Source organism: Diachasma alloeum, unplaced genomic scaffold (assembly GCF_001412515.2).
Source record: "Diachasma alloeum isolate Michigan unplaced genomic scaffold, Dall2.0 Dall_scaffold_00209, whole genome shotgun sequence".
Classification (NCBI taxonomy): Eukaryota; Metazoa; Arthropoda; class Insecta; order Hymenoptera; family Braconidae; genus Diachasma; species Diachasma alloeum.
This window is the reverse complement of record NW_021680374.1, coordinates 395,918-417,444: the sequence shown is the minus strand read 5'-3', so window position 1 is coordinate 417,444 and position 21,527 is coordinate 395,918. Positions and strand designations below refer to the sequence as shown.

General features: G+C 36.8%; 1 protein-coding gene and 1 non-coding gene across 4 annotated transcripts in view; both read left to right on the top strand.

The window, feature by feature from the left end:
- Nucleotides 1-21,527, top strand: part of LOC107036490 (myb protein) — a 58,896-nt gene that overhangs the window by 18,990 nt on the left and 18,379 nt on the right. For all 3 annotated transcript variants that reach the window (XM_015254482.1, XM_015254480.1, XM_015254481.1), the window contains exon 2: nucleotides 20,497-20,665. In XM_015254482.1, coding sequence (XP_015109968.1) covers nucleotides 20,497-20,665 — 169 coding nt within the window. The remainder of the gene's footprint in view (nucleotides 1-20,496; nucleotides 20,666-21,527) is intronic.
- LOC114841111 lies at nucleotides 14,126-14,232 on the top strand. Its single transcript, XR_003783022.1, has one exon. It is a non-coding gene; the product is annotated as a U6 spliceosomal RNA (small nuclear RNA).

The following is a 21,527-nucleotide window of genomic DNA, read 5'->3' as shown; positions in this document are numbered from 1 at the left end:
GGGGGGGGGGGGGGGGGGGGGGGGGTTGTTTTGTGGGTTGTTTACATTGCAGGCATGTTTGTTCTCCCACGTTTTTGATCATTTTTTTTTTCGTTGTTTATTTAGGACATACGTGGGGGGTTAATTGGAGATGTGGGGGAGAAGGTAAAGGCTTCAAGAGATTTGAATATTTTATTTTAGAAACATTTCGTCCGGTTTGGAGTATTTTCTTTGGCTAGAGGATTTTTTTCGAAATTAAAAACTGTTCTTTGGAGTAGGGACATTGTTTTTGACGTAACAATCATTCAATCATTTATTTAGGATTTTTTTTCGTTTGTTTAGAGCATTCTCATTCTCTAAAAAGAGGTTTACAAAATTATTCTCCGAGTTCTTGAGCATGAAAATTTACACCGTGTTCTTAATTGATTGTTTCTAATTGGAGGGAAGTGTCAAAGTGTTCTTCAGTGGGTGGTTATGTAAGTATGGAATTATCAGGAAATGTCAGGTCGTTATAGCTGACAAAATTGCCCACAAAAAATGCCTCGACATTTTGCGCTGAACTAGACTATTACCCACATGATTATGAACAAAAGTTGTGCTTTTTGTTTGATTTCTTAACAGTCTCTGCTTATTTATTCATTGAAACATCTGGAATAGCTGTTTTGCTGGATTATTTATATTTGATATCTCTCCGTCATGTCCATTTACATCATTTAATCGTCGTATTTTTAATTGAATTCAACCGGAAGTTTGGACTGATATAAAATATATCAGTAGGATGCGGACATTACCACTAGTTCTAAATGACGTTAGTAGCACTGGAACGAATCAGTTAACACTTGTTTGAGTAATTTATTGAGTAGAGAATAAGCCTTGAGAGGGACATTGAGAGATTGAGACCAAAGATTGGTATGAAGGAAGGGCCCGAGGAAGATGTTTATTTTTCGTCAATCTTTTGTGGGATTTCCTGGGAAACCTTTTGCCAAACTGAAAATGATCCTCAGCTCCGGGAGTTTTAATCCGGTTTAACCGCGAGTGTTTTACCTGTTCTGGTCCTGATCTGTTCTCTCGTTGGGAATTTGAGAATGTGATTTTCTTTTTTTCTCCTTTGGGCCATTTATTTTTGGTGAATGGGGATCTTTAACTCGGGATAAGAGAACCACTGGGCACCTTTTCTCAGGTGGTATTAGCATACCTTTTGCCGAATCAAGGCGACACCGCCGGGAATGGGAGAGTTTTTCTAATTATGGGGATTCTGTGAGTGTCAATGACATTTTTTTAAAAGAATGATCATTTTTTACTCAAATATGAAAATAGTGGGAATTTTTATTTTAGAAGGTGAAAGAAGATGAATTTTATATCCATCTTATTGGATATAAAATCATTTGAAGGATGAGTGTTGTAGAAAAAATATCTAAAGACATTTTTTTCAGGATATTTCGGGAAACAAATCTTCTGAGATTTGATCATTAAGGGGCGAGCGCGGTAAAATTTAAGTCTTCGATTAAGTAGCGATTGGTTCTTTAATTCGTTAATTCGACGAAAAAGGAAATTAAGAATTTTTTCTATAAATTAATTTCTTTGATTCCTGGAGATGTTTTGTGGAGGATTTTTAAGATGCTTTGTTTCCATTGGAGTTTTAAAAAATTAAGGATCTCTAGCCAAAACCCGTATTGTTCACCATAATTTTGATATTGCTTCGCATGTCAGGTTCATGTTCGAGCCACACGTTAGTAATAATCTTAATCCTTCCATCGGGGCATCCTAATGAGAAATTAATTTCTGAAAATCACTCCTTGTAACATTACGCTTATGGAAGAAACGTGACCGTGTGAACTTTGATCGAAATGTTCCATGGGTTAGACACTCAAGATATTAAAAAAAAACACGAGACATTTACTTTAGACTATGGAGAATCTATCGCTGGCGAGAAAAAGTAGGGGACCGGGCCATATAGGCGCGATATCTTCAATTGATTTTCGAATTCCGATAAAAAAAATTTGACCGCCATGACGAGTCCAGCAACGCGACAACACCACACGACAGCTGATTGAGATCGGTAAAGTCGGTGACGACAGTTCAGTGCTGGAAGCATATGGACACGTATAACCCACACAAACATCCATCTCACTGTTACGACCCCACCACTAATCGAAGCGTGCAATGTTGCCCGATCAAAATTCGACTGTTACCACCGTAGTCACAAGTCCTCCACTATTTATGAACTTGTTGTTGAACTTTAATTATTGTTTTTGAGAACGGAAAAGGACGCCATGTAACTTCTAATTTGATAAGAAAAATAATTTGCAACATGAATTATTTATTCGGTCAATTTTATTTTTGTTTTCAACGCAGTTGCTCACTTGATAGGTTAAACATCCTTAAACAATGAAAAAGGCACTGATAGGCAGCCAGCTGCGACCTCGTTTTCACGTGTAGCGCCCATGTGAGGGGAAGTGAGTCGACTTAAATGCCAAATTGCAAATTTGTACAAAGGGGTACGTTTTTTTTTCACTGCCCTCTAAGACGTCTGGGGCTCCTCAGAAGGGGCGAGGGAGAGAAAAGACGAGAGAAAACAGAGAATTTATTTTATTTAAACCCCGGGGGTTGCTACCAGACTGGTCTCGGTAGACGTACCATTTAGAAGAAGCCTGATTGCATGCATCTGCTCGGGGGCTTTATTGGTACATACTTTTCAGTTCTACAGATTCTAAAAAATTAGAGAGGTTCTGAAGAGATGAATAGAGAGACTCACTTCGCCCTTATTTGAATGAAACAAAAAACATTTGCAATTTTTTTTATTTTGGAGGGGATTAAATTCATTTGAAGAATGATAAAAAAACATTTTTGGGGTAAAATTTTTGCAGACCTTTTTTATAGGGAATTTTATGAGCAGCAAAAAAGGTTGGTTCTTTTTTCAATGAATCTATTTATTCCAAAAATATTCATAAAATAATACATATAGAAATCTTCAACTCTTACCTCTTGGAAAGAAATCTATGAAACGGAGAGGTTTAAAGAGAAACATCACAAGACCTTTTAAATTAAAATTAAAGACACTTTTACTTAAACCCATGATTTTCCGACATATTTACAAAAAAATGTATGAAATTTCGGAGACTATCTCGCTTTATAAAGTCGTTGTTTCAAATTATTTAGCGAATATCCCCCAAAAGAAGAAGTTCAGAGAAGAATATGAATGGACTTTCATCATTAAAAATTTAATTTCCTACAAAAAAGTCTGTCGCCATTTGCTCTTAAACGCACAAGTTGCCAAGATAAATATCTACAATAATTTGCGTAAAAAGTGTGGACATTCCTTTTTTTCGTGAATTTTGCTCCAATACCTCAAATTAAGGATATCCAAGTATTTTGGCTATTTCTTCTCCAGTAAAATGCTTTTCTACTTTTGTAGTCGCACATCCGAGCTTTCATTCGAGTCTTATTTGACCCTAAGTTTTCGGACATTTTAGAATGATTTTATTATTTAAATTTTGCAGGTCTGAATTTGAATCTGGAGACCTTTATTGAATCGTTAGAAAACATTTTACTTTACATCTTAAACTTTTGGGGAAGATTGATGAAATAATTTAAAACTTGCAATTTTTGAAAATTACCAGCATTTTCTATAAATAATTTATAAACAATCAATTTTCTACCATAAAAATCATTTGTTCAGAATTGTAACAAATTTATTCATATTCCGAAGTTTACCAGAAACACTGTTACGAAATCACTCCTGAAATTTCAAGTAAAAAATTTTGAAATTGTTAACAATCACTCATTCACGCGAAATTTTCATTTATTTTTTTATTGAATAATCAATTTAATTCTGGCATATTCAATGGAATTGTAATTTTCAGGTCCACATGATAATGAAAATTATTTAATAATTTGAAAATTCAAGCAACAATTTCCCTGAATTTTCAATCCACTGAAAATTCAGTTGGATGTGATTTTCAATTTTCGCAATGAATTTGAAAATTTCAGATGTCACTGAAATATCAGCGATCATCTAACAGGGAAAACCCAATTATCCTGAATTTCCAACCTGAATGAGATTCCATTCGATTTGATCTGAAATTGAATTCAAATTCACAACATTGAGAATGCAAGTGCAACTACTGCTGAATTTTCAAAAAATTTCTAAAAGTGAATTGATTTCATGCCTAAAAAAATAAGGTTTCCGAAGGTTTAAACAATTACAATTATTTATTTATGAACAACCAATGTTCAAAAAAATCCTAATTCTGTGCAAAATCTAATTTCAATGACATCAAATATTCATGATTTTTTTCACTTTTTTCTCACGCAATTTAATTGATAAATTTGATGATTGAAAATGGTCGAATATATTATATAGTGTGGTCTGTTCTAAACTAAAAGATACTTGGCTATCTTTAAGCACGAAAAATCCCTGCGAAAACTGCGCAGCAATAACCTGAATTTCTGAATTTTCCCCGAAAAAGAACCATAAATGTCATCCATAACTCATGAAAAGCCAATCGTTCCAAAAACCCAATTGTTGATTTCCCACAAAGTAGAATTAGGGGAATACAGTATAGGTACATCAGTGGGCGTCTCTTGTGCTCCAAATGGTCACTCCATTAGAATACAAAAAAAAATATCTCAGCTCACCCTGCATTAATCCTCATTGGTTATTCCCACGGGGGTAGAATTAAAGATTCACACGGAAAACTAGATTGGCACTTGTCATGGGAACCGAGCACATAGTCACAAATGTATGCCAATGCGAAAAAGAGAACGAAAGAAAAAATAGGGGTGATGGTAGCCATAAGGTGAGGTGCAAGAGGGGGGGGATGATGAAACCAAGGGCCTCAGCACCCCTTGGCCTTCTACCTTTCCTCTTTACCATACAGGAAAGGTGGATGCACTCTCTCCATCCCCCTTTAATTTCACTTTTTTTTACTCCAGACTCATTTGTGTTAGTGAATTTAAAACGCAGGAGGAATGAGCGTCGGTGTATTTAACGCTGAGGAATTATAATTTTTTCCCCTTTTTTTTGTCGAGTGGTGGGTAAGGAGAGAGGAAGAGTGGAGAGCGAGAGTCGAGGTGCAAGGGCGAGGCAGGTGGTAGCCAGATGTCTTGTATAAGGGCTGCGTGAACACCCTGACCCTCCACTTCGTGCATCTACGCTGATACGTTTGTCTCAAACGTGCGTGTACGTGTTTTTCCTTATCCCCTAATTCAGTACTGTGTTTTTTTCGGAGCTTGGATGGAAGATATCGAGGACACTTGGTGGGTACGTTCTACTCAATTATGATAACAATGTTGATGTTGATGTTGAAGTGAATAATATTTTCAGTCATCGAACTGGGTCAACCGGGGAGGATTGCGTAATGGAATGGGAAATGATTATTTTGGGATTATTACCGGAACTAGGGGATTTTTATGAAATAATCAAATCTTTCTTGAGGAAATTTTTTTTTCTACGAAATGGAATTTGAACTAGAGCCACTTTGATACCCTTTGATTATGCCCTTTTTCCTGTCAGATTCGATATTCCTTTTTTCAATTAATTGTTTGAAATCATTTTCGTTGAAAAAAATAATACGAACGATAAGAATCGTGTGTCCCAATTTATCAGCTGTTAAATTTTCATATTACTATAAGTGATTTGCTTATTTTCTAATTCCTATGTTCACTAAATAAGATTTTGATCATAATTACAATTCAATTCCTTTTAGAATAAACTTTAAAGTGTGAATTTATGGAATTCAATGTTTGTTGATACTCTGGTAAAAGTGCATGCCCACACTGTTAGAAATTTTTAGTTAGTTCACACGGTAATTCAATGAACTTGTAGTTCATCTCATCAATATTGTCACACGGAGAGTAATATTCAATAAAAATGACGTATCTTTTCCGTAATTCTGGAGCGAAATGTGGCTGTAGGAAATTTTATGGAACTGTCACGGAATTTTTCCAGAGCGTTCCCTAATTTTTATCTGAAACTCCTGTGAAAAATTACGACACAGTCACTTCAAATTTTCTGAGTCGATTTCGTAATCGGTAAGCGAATGTGAGTTCCATAATTTTTACTGAATATTTCTCTCCGTGCATTTCGTGTTTTTATCACTCACCCGCGCGTCCCTCTCCCTTTAGCCTTGCTGAGGAGACCCCTTAAGGATGTATTACACCCTTTCGGACAAAATTCACGTTTTTTTCATTTTTCTGGCAAATTATTTATCGGATTGACACGAATCACGCTAAATTGATCATTATTGACTGATTCACGAAGTTTCATGGTAGTGCCATCATTTTTTTGTATTTTTTCTAAAGTTTTGTGAATTTCCGAAAAGTTTTAGAAAAAACGCAGGAAAATGATTGCACGATCATGAAATTTCGTGAGTCATTAAGTAATGAGAAAACGCAAAAACGGTATATTTTTTCTCGTCAATCCGATCAGCAATTTACCAGAAAAATTAAAAAAACGTGAATTTTGGCGAAAAGGGGGTAATACATCCTTAAGTTGATAGGGAAATGTCAGAGGAACTTTTTTTTGTAAAGAATTAGATCTCTGCCAATCATATCTTTTGTTAAGTTCTTCTAAAACTCGTCGTTCCCAAGATATTTGTGAAATAATCTACGAATTCATTTCGGAGTATTCTCCCAATTCCCCAAATTTTACCAGATTATTTTTGTAAATATGTAGAGGACGTTGGGGTAAAATGGACACTTTTGACCTTTTTTTTTAAATGTTAATGACGGGTTTAAATGTTGATGAAATTTAATAATTTTTTTTTCAATACAAACAACAATTCTTTCTCTTTGTGATGAGCTTAAACTGATCTCAATTAATAAATTTTTTTCTGAGTTATGAATAATTTTAAAAAAGTTCAAAGTGTGCATTTTACCCCATCCTCCCCTAAATAACACATCAGGTTCTCAGAGGACTATCAAAGAAACTTTTTTTGTAGAAAATCAAATTCTCAACAAAAAAAAGTCGCTGGACATTCTTATAACAAAGTATCCACTTATTCTGTTACTTCAATAATCACTTCATTCGTTCTTGTAATATTTGAATCATTCCATTTGAGAGGTTGCCATGAGTGCATAGATGCAACCACTAATCTTATCATCAACCTCCGACCTTATACTTCCTACCACTCACAAAAAAGAGGGGAAAAATTCCGAAACTCGTGAAATACCCGAAGTCACATGAAGACTGTTTCAAGAGAACGTAAACATAAACAAACTTCTATTTTGATCTGAAAATAGTATTCTGGGCTAAAACGGCGTGGGAATGCAATGCAGAGGTCGTTGGTGTGTTTTTGCGATTGGGTCGCCCACGCGTGTGCCATAAACTCAAATGAAGAATGGAAAAAGAGAGCGAGGGAGTGGGAGAGAAGGAGAATGAGATAAGACCCCGAGGCCCTGGCGCCGTGGATGCACAACTGAGGATCGAGTGACGATGAATCACGCGTCCTTTCTCTTTTTTCTGAATGAAGATTTTTATTCCATTCATAAAAATCGGCAAGACGAAGACCTTAAGGATATCCAAGTAGTTCAGGAAATTTTTTCTGGGGGAAATCCCCTTCAGAGTTTATAGACTAGACCAAGAGTATTTTTTAGGCGCAGTATAAACTTTAGTTTCCGAACATACTTTCGAGAAAACGATTTTTGAAAGAATGAAATTTAACACATTGCGTCCATAAGAGCTGTATACTCCCACCTTCAATCCAATAGTTCATAGTCTTGAAGCGTTTTCTCGTACACATAACCGTATATGACTTTGTTCGTTACACTCTCTAGTTTTTTTTGCGACATTAAAAAACATAAGTTTCAGGACAGATAATTGCAAACAATCAAATTAAAAGCTTCTTGATTGGTACGACGGCCATATTAGGTGGTTTGAATCCGTGCGTTCGTAACGTCTGGCAACAGTCCGCTCAAGTGACTACTCGGACCGAATTTACGAGGTTATATACAACACATGTGCAGTGTTGCCGTATGATCATTAGAGGTTAGACCAACGAGAGTCAAGTGTGAAATTGAATAAAATATTCTTCACAATATTCATTGAAGAAATTCCCGAAAAAATGTATTCAATAATGAAAAATCCGAAAAAGTATGGGGACGGCAAGATTTTCGACAAAACTGAAATCTTGCTTGAAAAAAAGTTGCCAATTTGAACGAAGTACTTGGATATCCTTAACGCGAGTAGATAAGTCCCCATCGATCAAAGGGAGTTCTTGATTATAGGGAAAATGCAGTAGTGGTGAGATTCAGGGGAGAATTCAATAATGAAGTTATGAAGATTATTTTCAAGATATTTTGAGGAGAACGAAGTTTGGGGGAAAATTTCCAACGGACTTTTTCGTTCTGAATTTTATGCTTAAAAAAAAAGTCTCCGAATGTTTTCGACTCAATACTTTTTTTTTACACAAATAAATTATGAGATTTTTCGAAAATATCGCGAGAATACAAAAGCTTAGAGAAATATGTCGAAGGGGCTTCTTGTGGAGTATTTCAACTGCCACAAAAAATTTTTCTGTACATTTTTTCCAAAATGTAATGGTTTTGGAGATGTTTGAAATATTATGGGTGGAGATTTTTTGAACTTGTCCTTCTTTTATAAAACGAATATTCAGGGGAATTCGTCAAAGCACCTTTTCCATATGGAATTTTTTTTACCATTCTTATCGTAAAAAATTATAACAGAGAAAAAAAAGTTAACTATTAACGTAGACCGTTTTCCAAAAACGACATTTGTAAATTATTCTGTGATAATTAAAAAAAAAATATAGGACCCATCAAAAACAAATTTCAGTTTGAGATTTACGATCTCAAATTGAAACTTATGGAAGTGTCCAATTGAGACTCAAAATCTAAAATTAATCTCAATTTTCGAAAGTCTCAATTTAGGACTTGAAAATCTCAATTGGAAACGTGAAATATTAATTTGAGACTTGAAAATCTCAATTTGAGAGATTCAAATCTCAATTTAAAACCCCTGAAAGTCTCAAGTTGAGACTTTCGGAAGTCTCAAGTTGAGATCAATTTAAACGTCTCAAGACTTTCAGAAGGCAAGAATTGAGCCTTTCAAGTCTTAAATTGAGACTTAAAAATCTCTGTTTAATCCTTTCGAAAGTTTCAATTTAACACCTTGGAAATCTCAGAATAAGGATTTTTTTCTGGGTGTGGATCTGAGTAGAACTGTCCTTTTTGCAGCTCGTGAAATTCCCCATAGAACAGTCCTTCCAACATTTTCCCCTAAACCCACAAGTTTCCAGTATATCATCGAAAAAATCGCTTTTAAATTTTTGAACTAATGTTCTTCACCACCCCACCACAGAATTGTTACACCCGATGGGTCCTTACCCCCGTTTATTGTTGCGCGACGATCCAGTGGCACCCGGACGTCAGCGTGGAGGAAGGAAGGGGGGTAAAGACCGGAGGTAGCACCCAAAGGAACGCAAAAAAAAACGAGGAAGGAAAAAATAAGGGAACGGAACTTACCGAGCTAAACTAAACTGACTTGAAGTAAAAGGTGGATGGGGGAAAAGGACTTTTGGGCACACGTGGACGACGGGTCGTTGAATTGAACGAAGGGAAGTGCCCAGATGGCCGTACAAATTTTTATTTCCTACCCGGTGACGATCCGAGGGGCTAGATAGTGACACTGTTTATTGCTTGACAACATAAATTCACTTCCTTTTGAACATTCTGAGGTGAAGTTCTTTGAAGACAGGAAAGTCCGAGGGCTTTCCTCACGGTTGAGCTGAATATTGATCTTGTGTAATTACAGGCAGGGAAATTTCCGCTTCCTTTTGCTGCTTTATGATTATTTTATTATTACCAGTTCTAGGGCTAATTGACAAATTCTTCGCTTGAGAAAGTCTTCTCTCCGATCAATTCCAATATTTTTCGTTTCAGAATGGAAGCTTTGTAATCGTTGACTTTGACGATCTTCTAATTTTGCCGGGAAATGATGTAGAATGTCATGAAACATGAAGATATGATGTTTTTAGAAAATGTCCGGAAGTGTGTGCGAATTTTTCGGAAATTTTTGATAAATCTTCACAGAAAAAGAACTAAAATTTCGTCGCATAATTGGTATTACTTTGGAGCACTCCTGGGCACAATTACGGCTCAATCGCTCAAGTAGTTTTCGAGATACAGTAATTTCTCAAAAATCTTTGTTCCTCAATATCTCGAAAACTACACGACGAGTTGAATTTTTTAAATGTAAAAATATTCCTTGTGATAATATCTATCTAAATCGCTTATATATGTCTAGAAACGAATAATTAATGCAAAAAAATTAATTGTTCATTGTCCATTTGCCCCACAGACGCTTAAAATGTTAAAAATAGTCCAGGGCCTTCAATTTGGGAGCTACAGAGGGTTTTTTTTCAAAATTGTTGAAAAAAATTTGTACAATAATAATTACGAATTAGTTTTTTGTAATTCGATTCCTGCACAATTAATTTTTTTCCACTAATTATTCGTTTTTAGACATATATAATTGATCTTTAATGTATGAGAAACCTCATAGTAGTCTCCCCTTAATATTTTAGGAACTAGTAGGTGTAGAAAAAAATTAGAAAAACACAAACATCTCGAAAAGTTTACCTGATGTATACCGGGTATACATGTTTTGATTGATCTCCTATTTGCAAAATTGTCCCCCATTACTATTATCGAGTTGAAAAGTGTAGACCTCTGTCGCAAACGGATTTTTTGGTTTTACAATAATCCTAAATATCAGTATGAATTTCTTTCCCTCGTAAATATATTTTCGATGTACCAAATAATTATAAGAATACAGCAAAACACGGAGAGAAACTCGGAGTAAAAATTACGGAACTCAAAGTTCGCTCACCGATTACGGAATCGACTCAGAAAATTTAAGTGAAGGTATCGTAATTTTTCACAGGAGATTCGGGCAACAATTACTGAACGCGCTGGAAAAATTTCGTGATTTTAGGTAAAAATTACGTGACAGTTCCGTAAAATTTCCTACAACCACATTTCGCGCCGGAATTACGGAAAAGATACGTAATTTTTATTGAATATTTCTCACCGTGAAACCAATGTCTGAATTTCACACACATTTTGTAGACATTTTTCAGACACTAAAAAACGTCTGAATAAAATGAAAATTTGTCTGAATTTCAAACATGAATTAAGATGTTTGGGCAACTATTCATCTAAAATTCAGGCACATTTTCATTTTATGCAGACGTGTTTTAGTGTCTGAAAAATGGCTACAAAAAGTTTGTAAAATTCAGACATTCGTTTTTGCTGTGAAGGCTAAAGTTGAATGCATTCACGGAGAGAAATGTTCAGTAAAAATTACGGAACTCACGATTCACTCACCGATTACAAAATCAACTCAGAAAATTTAAGTGACGGTATCGTAATTTTTCACAGGAGATTCATATGAAAATTTCGGAACGCTCCGGAAAAATTCCGTGACAGTTCCGTAAAATTTCCTACAACCACATTTCGCTCCGAATTACGGAAAAGATACGTAATTTTTATTGAATATTTCTGTCCTTATTGGGTTATTTCCGTTGCAAGAACCACCTAGTTGAGGTCCAAGGGCCTACACTTTTCAATCCGATGGTAGTTATCGCGATAACCAAGGCAACTTCGTTCCACGGAATTTTCCCTTTTCATATCTCCAAGATTTGAAGTGTTATGTAAGATAGTCGCACAGGTAGTGCTTTGCAGTGGAAGTTTCCCTGGCAACCTATTCAATGGCCCTATCCTGCCCCTCGATTTCTAAATTCTTGCGCTTGAAAAAAAAATTCCTCTTCAATTCCCAGAAAAGTCCACCCTCTCGACTTTTTCATCAGAAGTAAAATTTCTCACGGATAATTTCACAAAAGAAAGGTATTAAAGATAATCCTACAGAATGAATTTCGAGGTTTCAACCGGGATTTCCAAAAAAACTCGCAAAAATGAGAGAAAAAAATCTAACGCTATAATCGAAAATTTGTTACCAAAACAATCCCTCTACTCTCCTCGAAGTAGATCGCCCGCGATTTCTCACTATATTTCATCACACTGACCCTGAAAAACCGATTAAACTCCCCGCAAATTCACAGATGCATATCGAACATATTTATTTTTCACTCGTCGAGGCTAATGCTAATGCCAGAGCTCTCATGGCCACGATAGGCGCTCCTTCGGGTGGCCCGAGGACCCGCAGGTACCACTTCAGGTATTTAACAAGTTTGTGAAACCCCTGGGTGCCGTTAAAACCCCTGGAATATAAAAGAAAGCAGGCAACTTCAAACCAAGAATGCGAATGAGGCAGAAGAAGGAAGAATGAAGCGAAGGTATTTTTCTGGGATGGAAGTGGCAGTGCTCAGCTGACCGAAGGCCCCAAGACGTTCCTCGAATTTAAAGGGCCTTCAGGTATATAATGCACCTAAGATTGTCTCCCCCCTTTCAGAGGACGACCTCTTACGACATACAGCATCAAAATGCGGGTGACTTTTACCGCCAAAAAGAGAGGATCGAAATGAAAAAAAATAACATTATTTTGGCTCGCGCCAAAATATCTTTTGTTGGTGACAGCTGTTAGAGGCATGCTAATGCAGGAAAAGTCTTGAAATAGAGCTTACGATCGTCTTGATCGAATATCGCCGCCTCCTGCGGTAGTTTCCTAGGGACAGCTGGCGATTGTGGCACCTGCCTGGGGTTTTTTTTTTCAAGTTATGTATGCGTGCACGGCATCGTTAAAGGCTTCACGGTTATACGGGTGTTTCAACGATGGGTGGTGGAGAAATTATGGATGGTTTATGGGGAGAATCATTGGGAGAGGAAACTACGGGGTGTACTGAGGATTTGACGGAGGTTTGAGAAGTCGTAAAATGTGGAATTGCAGAGGGAGAGGAGTTTGTTTCGGAATTTACGGAAAATGTACTGTTTTAGTTTGCAAATTTCTTCGGAAGGAAGAGGTTTGGCGCAAAATTTAGAGGAAACTTTTTACCGAGCAAAAAATCATCTTCAAAAAGGGCTGTTTGAATTTTTTTGATATATCCATTGGTTTCTGAGATATTAACGAACTCAATACAGAAGTGGTTAAACGATTCAAGGCAATTTTGACTGTTGGCCAGTTTCTAATAAAGATCTCGGAATCTATGTGGTCAAAACTTAGTCCAACGATATCTTTTGAACAAATGAAGGCATTCGAATAATTTGAAATATTAATATTAATTTTAAATATTGTTCGTCACACGGCCTTAAAAGATTTTTTCTGTACTGCTTCTCACGATTTCTCGTCTGGGAATTGGTATTGCATACTTCCCAAACTCGAGAACTTGAAAATCACTACAAAAAAATCTTGTCCTGGGCTGCTGCGATGGGGTTTTTTTACTCGTGTGACGTTGGCGTTCGAGCCGAAGGCGAGGACTGGCCAACCACACCAGTAAAAAACCCCATCGCAGCAGCCCGGAAAAAATATTATTTCATCACACTGTCCGCCAAACGCCATTTACGGACATTGTGAAGAAATATAGTATTTTCTATCGATATGTCTTTATGTAATTCAAAACTGATTAATTTGTGAAGATGATCGCCTCACCGGCTGTATAGTTATTCGCGTAAAACTTGTAAAAAAATGCCAAAAAGCGATCATTTCTTTGAAATTCGACGATTTTAGCCGAGATAACGATGGGATATGAATTAATTTTGTATAATCGATGCGTCTTCACATAACTTAATTATAATTGGATGTTGAGCGGAATCGTTTCAGGGGTTGTTCAATTATTTGGATGAAACTTTCAAAATTTGATTTTTTTTAATCAACAGAAAAAAGGGCAATCGGTCGGGAAGTTGATTGGTTCGACCCACAATGAATTACCCCTAATACCATCAGCCCCTACCGGTTACATTCCAACCCGGGAGGGAGCAACCAGAACTGATTTTTTTCAAATTTATGGTTGTGTAAATCTCCAAAAATTTTGGTAATTTTCATTATCTTAGGAGCTTGACAATTGAAATATCAATGAAGGGTAATCCTAGAGTCACTTTGCTCCAAAAATGGAAACTCGATTATATCTTGAGCTTTTTGTTGCCAATGTTTTTTGTTGCAAATTTTTTTTGGAACGGTCTCAGGACCACCTTAATCCTTGTTATCACAACGGGAAATTCTAATTTGTCAAGGGTACTGGCTTCGGCCGTACATATACTAAAATTGGAACGATACAAAGAAGATTAGCATGGCCCCTGCGCAAGGATGACACGCAAAATCGTGAAGCGTTTTAATTTGCTACTTTTCACACAATTTTTCCCTTTTCCCGATTTTTGCAACGGAATTCGTTCTTTTTATTTATTTATTGAAACGTTCGTGGGCCTGAATGTGAACGGACAAAAGGCCTGACTCGGTAATTCATTCATTGCTATAATCAATCACAAGTAGACACTGATCTATTATCCAAGCATATCCGTTTGAACCCGGTTAGCATCAACTCAAGACCACAGCTTCCTTCTCACAGGTATTTGCGAGAAAAATCAATCCACGTTACACGTGCCGATTCAAATCCAAGGATACAAACGACCGTTGGGCTCTTTAAAAAGCCGCCCGTGTCCGAGTTCGTTGGGAGCGGCAATTTTACATAACGTGCGGCTCATACACTCTTTTTCGTCGCCACCCAATCTTCAGTAATAAACATGCCAGGAATGTACATAAAATTAGACGGCTGGCAGATGAAAGTGAGAAGTGGTTTTTAATTCATCAAAATTTTGGTATTTGCCTCTTTCATTCCACTTTTGAATCAACAAAAGGAGTTCTTACTCTTGCATTGTCGCTGATCTTGAAACCAAGTGCCAATTCATTGTAAAATCCTTAACCCTAGTTGGTCACCTGACGGGAACTTGCGACTCTGGTCACCTCCGCGGGGATTTGCCGTGTTATTTAGGCTCCAGCGTTGCCGAATTCACTCGACACTGCCCGGGCGCGTTTAACGAGTTTCCAGCAACGTCGCGCAACGGGCAATTCCATTTAACATGGGAAAAAATTGTTCAACTGTTGGAAATGATTTTTTTTCTTCCAGAATTTGGGATGTAATATTAAAAAAACAATACTAAAATTTTCCAGATACTTTAATTGACGAATTCAAATTTTTTCGGATTTTTCCGGTCCACCAGCCGGTGACAAGACGAAAAACCGACACGTTGCGGCAATTCCCTCGCATGGTGACCAATCTTGGGTTAACGCCAGAGGATCACAGTGATTTGCGTATCCTAATAAATCAATTATAAACTCTCACAATCTTATCGAATTAAATTCTTTTACAAATAATATTTTTTCCAAAATAGTCTTCATCATTTTTATAAATATCTCTGAATCTAATAGGGATGAACGAATTTTTATAAGAACTTTTTTACAGAAAAAATTCAGAACAGAAAAATGTTTTTACAAAATAGTACATTATAGTACATTCGTTTTCGACGAATGTGAAGTTTACAGGCCGAGCCGAAGGCGAGGTCTGTATTCACATTTGTTGAAAACGAAGTTTATGCCCGAGTGGTCTATACTATTTTATGCCACATCGTGCAGAAGTGGAGTCTGAAGCACGCTGCGCGAAGCGGTTTTATGCACGATGTGGCATAAAATTTTTTATTTCACAAAAATTAATGTCAAATAAACATCAACTCATTTCTCTCTCCGCTTAGTTTTTCTCAATTATATCGAAAACGATCAATTTCATGAGAAAAATACAGGAAACATTTTTTAAAGCTAAAGAAATTTCCCACAAAAAATGTAGGTAGAGACTTTTTCCCAAAGCTAGCCATTATAGAGATAATTCCAATGAAAAAGAAAAAAACTGAAGGGTGGAGGAATTTTTCCCATTAAAATTTCACCAAAAATTTGATGTGAAAAAAATCAATAAAATAAAATGCGTCATACGCAATTAAATGTCTCCCACTTGGTTACCTGATCCCATCCCAACAAAGACTTCATTTATCCCCTATTTTTTCACCATCGATACATAGGGGGGAGATCTGGGTGGGAGATGATAAGGTTGTTGAGGCCCCCTCTGTGCACTATCTTTGTGTCCTTCTTTTTTTAATACAAAAATCCCTCGAGGCCATCTGTGTGTGAAAGAGAGCCCTTCTGGGTCTCTGGCATATGCTTACGGCATGTGCAACCAACTTGGTGTGTGTCCCATAGTCATTGTTATTAGCCTCCCCCAAAAAGTGGCACGGGGGACGGCAAAGCGATGTGACTAACGTGAAAGAGAGAGATATATATTATAAAAATGAGAGGGATGGGCGGGGGGGGGGAGATTGCAGACACAGCTGTCTGTGCAGGGGGGCGAGACGAGCATTATTATTGAGCGGTTGCTATACACAACAATTCACCACCTCAAAATGTACGCATATCGATTCGTGACTGAGTTTATTTACCGTGGAAACTGGGAATCTTTTTTGAATTTCATTAATACATTTTTTTGGCACTTTACCGGATTGTTGGGGGAGGGGAGGAGGAGATTTTGTTGTTTTTCAATGAGGGGGGATGGGGACGTCAATGAAATTTTCGGGAAGAAGGGGTAGAGTGGAATCGGTTGGTTCATGTTTTTGAAATCAGTTGTTGGGAAATGGGAGGACTTTGTAGGATTTTTTTTGCAGGGGGTGAATTGGGAGCTGTAGAACATCCTCCGATATTCTTCGATATAACCACTTGTTTTGTAAATAATTGCACAATAGTCTATCCAAGATTTTAAGGGATGATAAAAGTGCAAAAATGTCATCAAAGTGAGAATGTTAAGAATGAGCTTTTCACGTTAACGTACTTCTTCAGTGAGTTATACTTGGTGAAAATTTCGCAATGAACTGAAGACCTAAAATTTGGATCATATGTTGTTGAGGACATGTAAAAACGACTCCCAAAATTTCAAGTATTTTTTCCACGTGAATTTTTAAGATATCCATCGTCAAACATTCAATTTTTGTATTTTTTAAGTTTTTGTCGATGCATATCTTAAAAATTCGCGTTGAAAAAATACTTGAAATTTTGGGAATAGTTTTCATATGTGCTCAGCAACATATGATCTAAATTTTAGATCTTCAGTTCATTGCGAAATTTTCACCAAGTATAATTCACTGATAACTTAAATTTTCAAACTGATTATGAAAATTCATCATTACGAACAATTGAATTTTCAATTGATTGGGCATTCAAAACAAAATTAGCTGGAATTTTATTGAAAATTCCGGAAATTAACTGATTTTTCAGTAACTACATATTTGTAAAGTTCAAGTGAATTCATCGTTGCAAAACATTTAAAAATGTTTTCTACTTAAAATGTCTTGGGAAATTTTCTAACAGTGTAGCAGGAACATCGAAAAATGCCTGAAGTCTTTGTAAGTAATTCGGTTTCTTACAAAAAAAAATATTTTTTGACACTTCCTATAAACCCTCCAGTTATTTTTCGAAATAGATAGGAAAGCATTCAACAGTTACGTCGCGCTTTTTTTTACATTTTCGAACCCCCCACTCCGCTCCGCCCCACCGTCGCAGACCGTCATAAATGCAAGACCCCCCTGGCATATTACGTCACGATATCAAGACCCCCCCCCTCGATTGATGTGAAACACCAAATGAAAAAATAGGGCTTGCGAAGAAAAATCAGGAAAAAAATCGAATACAAGTGCCATCAATTTTTTTTGTTATTTACAATTAATAAATATACATGACTCGTAATATTGTCATCACAACATTAAAAATTATAACTGATGACTGGGTAATGCTTGCCACCTAATGATAATCATCGTATTCTTCATCTCCCCTTCGGCTGAAAATGAGAAAAGAAAAGTCTTTTGATTTTTTTCATTTTTTTCTTCAATCAAATGAGAAAATTAAAATATGAGCGTGACGGCACAACCTGTGCGACTCCCCTTCGCCTTAATCGCGTAACGTAATTGTTGAATGTTCCCTAGATAAGCAGATTTCTCTATCAGAAAACATCAAAGAACCTTTTCTGTCCGATTAAATTTTCTCCACAAAAGTTATATGACATTTCCCCTGAACTCGACAGCTTCCAAGCTATCTCCAAAATATCCCAAAAAGAAAATCGAAAATAACTTCTGTTATCCCACATACACAATGACTTTGTTATTCTCGTATTCACAAAAAAAGTCCAATTCCTCATAAAAAAAAATCGGCAACGGTCATTCGCGACGTCACCGCAGAATACAATAACATAGAGCTTCGTGGAAGTGGTATCACCAAGACGAGACGCTTGATATCCAATGCAAGGGAGATAAAAAAGAACTATTGAGAATTGTGGGAACCCCACCGCGACCTTGTACAAATGGCACCTAAGAAGATTTACAGTTTCTAAAAATCATCTCTTTGACAGCAGAAGAAAAAACAATCTCAGAAACACGTTTTTTCGTTGGTGAAAGTTTGAATCGTTTGGCTGGCTGAGAGGAAGCGATTGACAAGTGTTTCCTAAGGGTTGTGAAACAACGCAACAAAAAAAATATGGGAAGTTCATGAGGTGCAGTCGTTTTCCGTTTTCGACAGGAAATTAATTAAACCGTGTAAAGGAGACACTTGTGGCGAGTTTTGTACCCTCTAGGGACAGGATGTGGTCGTCGGCTCATCCGGAGGAGCATTAGGAGGGCGCGAAGAAGCCGCGAAGAATAAGAAAGTGGGCGCAAAGAAGTAAATGAAAATAAAGGAGACGAGGAAGAAAGCAAAATCCGATTGACAATTGAATTGGAGGAAGGATGTTCAACGAAGCGTTTTTAAAATTGGGGATCTCTTGACTCTTCTTGTCTGCGCACTTCCTTTTGGGGATTAGAATTGTCCATTGATCCAGGAAGTGACAAATGTTCATAAGAATGGGGATGGTTTTGGTTAAATGGAAGAATGAAGTTATTTCAATGAAACTGAATGAGTCTTGGGACTTCTCTGGATTATTTCGTGAATATCTTTAAAACAAACAGGTTTAGTCGAAAATATTAACAGACTGCTGGTATATTGTATAGAATGAGTTCTCTATTAATTTATTTAAATCTGTTAATATTGAAGAGGAGTTAAAAATTAAGTCAATTTTGGGGAGGGTAAGGCAAAACGGACCGCAGGGCAAAACTGACAGAAAATTGATAATTTTTGTTTTTGCTTCAGAATGCAAGCGAAGACAAAAATTCAAAGTCATTTGTGGTTTGAGGTAGTTAGCAAATCTGATCAAATTGCGGTTCAATGACATTTGTTCTCTATAAAATCCCTGTGACGGTTACGATCCAAGAAACTCACTTTTAATTCAACACATTTAGTGTTCATGATTTGACGAAAAGAAAAAAAAACAAAAATTACTAATTTTCTGTCAGTGGTCTGTTTTGCCCTATCCTCCCCTTCAAAATGAATGAAGGAAAATATTATTAACTTCCCGACCCGAAGGGAGGAAGTTATTGTAATGACCCCGAAAATCGAATGTGGGATTTCCATGATTTCTCCACATCTCTTGGCCTCTAGGATCATCCTGATACGTTTTTGAAGCCATGTCTGTATGCATGTGTGTGTCTTCTGAACAAATGAAGTAATTCAATTTTTTTTTCAACCGTTGCGAGTCAATGCAACTGAGAACTGATGAGTCTATGAAGGCGATCGCCTCAGCGGTTTGTTAATTATTCGCATAAAACATGTGCAAAAATACCAATTTCTTGGAAATTCAATGACTTTCAAAAACAATTGATCGGGAAGTCATTGGTTCGACCCGTAATGGGTCACACCCACTTCAACCCATCCGCAATGGGGGCAAGGGAACCGAGCGACCAACAGCCCAGTCGAATTTTTTCGGTAGTTATCGTGTACAGATTCATTTTACCATAAAAATGAAAAATGATATCATCACAAAGAATATTTTGACGGCAAAAAAAGTCAGTTCAGTCCCGTAGTTTTTGAGATTTTCAGAAATAGATTTTTGAGAAATTGCTGCGTCTCAAAAACTACTTCACCTATTGAGCTGCAATTTCATCCAGAATTGCTTCCAAATAATATCAATTACGGAACAAAATTTCAGATTTTTAGCTTCAACTTTACTTTGTCTGTGAACGGTTATAAAAAAGTTCCTAAAAATTTGCACATACATATACACATTTTCTAAAAACACGCTATCTTCACGTTTCATGATATTCTACATCATTTCCAGGCAAAATTATAAAATGGTAGAAATAAAGGATTACAGAAAGGATTACAAAAATGTACTCAAAGCAGAATGACTCTACCCACTTCTCACGCTCAAGCGAATGAATGAATATTGTACAACTCCTAAATAAAAAATCAATGATAGGAAATTATTTGAATAAATTTGAATTCACCACTGAGAGCTCGTCTCATTCAATTAAATTGATTAATAAAAATTTCATTGAATGTAAGACGATAGGATCAGATAGGCGCTGATCCGGCTGGAATTTCGATTTTGGCCTAAACTCTGAATATTTTAATGCTCCAATCCCCCCAAAATTTACATAGACACTTGATCGACTCATTAAAATTCATAAATTTTGTATTCTGCATTACAGGTCGAGGTCTGGTTACGATTCCAGCAGTGGGGATGAGTCAGAGAGTGACTACAATGTTCAGTCTTATCAGGCAAATGCTCACAATACAAATGCCCCTGCATCAACCAATAGCGGTGCAACTGCACCACAGGGCAAGCATATAAACAAGGGTCGATGGACTAAAGAAGAGGTAAGGCTTCTCAACAATCCCTTTAAACATTTCAATGAGAGTAAATAGAATGGAGAGAATGGAAATTGAGAATGGTCTTTGGAATCATTGAGATTAGATAAAAACCACCCAGTTTGGCCGGTCCTTGCTGGGACTTTACGGTAATAATAGAGGTGAAATGAAGGGTTGGTACACCTTTGGACAAAAAAAGAGAATTTCGCCCCTACGTAATCGAGGGACGAGGACAGATGGGGATGACCCTAAATGTTACCTGTTCTCTCTCCCTCTCTCACTCGCCAATTGATGTCAGATCTCGAGGTATACGGTTTCCCATGGGAAAGTTCATGCGGCCTTGTCCCACGTGTAGTTTATTTAGAGGTTTTTGCTCCCCTGACTCTGAATTAGAAAAAAATTGAGCTTTTCGGGAATGTTTTGGAATTTTTATTGTTGAGGGGGAAAATTCGGGGAAATTGTTCCGGGTTTTCTGGCATTTCATCTCGGGGTGGGAAAATTGGGACTGGTGATTTTGCTAATGTGCGTGGGATTTTATGATGATTTCGAGTGGGCCGTTGGGGGGGGGGGCATATCATTTTTTTCAATGATTTCGAATTCCTAAAATCATTCCTTTGAAACAATAACTATTCATTTTTTTCGTGAAATTCTCTTCTTTTAATTTTTTCCAATTGTTGCAGCTGATTTGGGATTTAAAATTTTGGAATTTAATGGTCTTGATTTGCATCAAGATGTAATTATTCATTCAATTGAAAACCCGAGTTGAAGACCCGAGTTTGTAGCAAAGATGTCAGACAAGATATGAATGTTTTTTTGAGCTCAAACGAAAGAGCGGGTCGAGAAATGGCGTGCTAGGACCTCTAAAGATGGT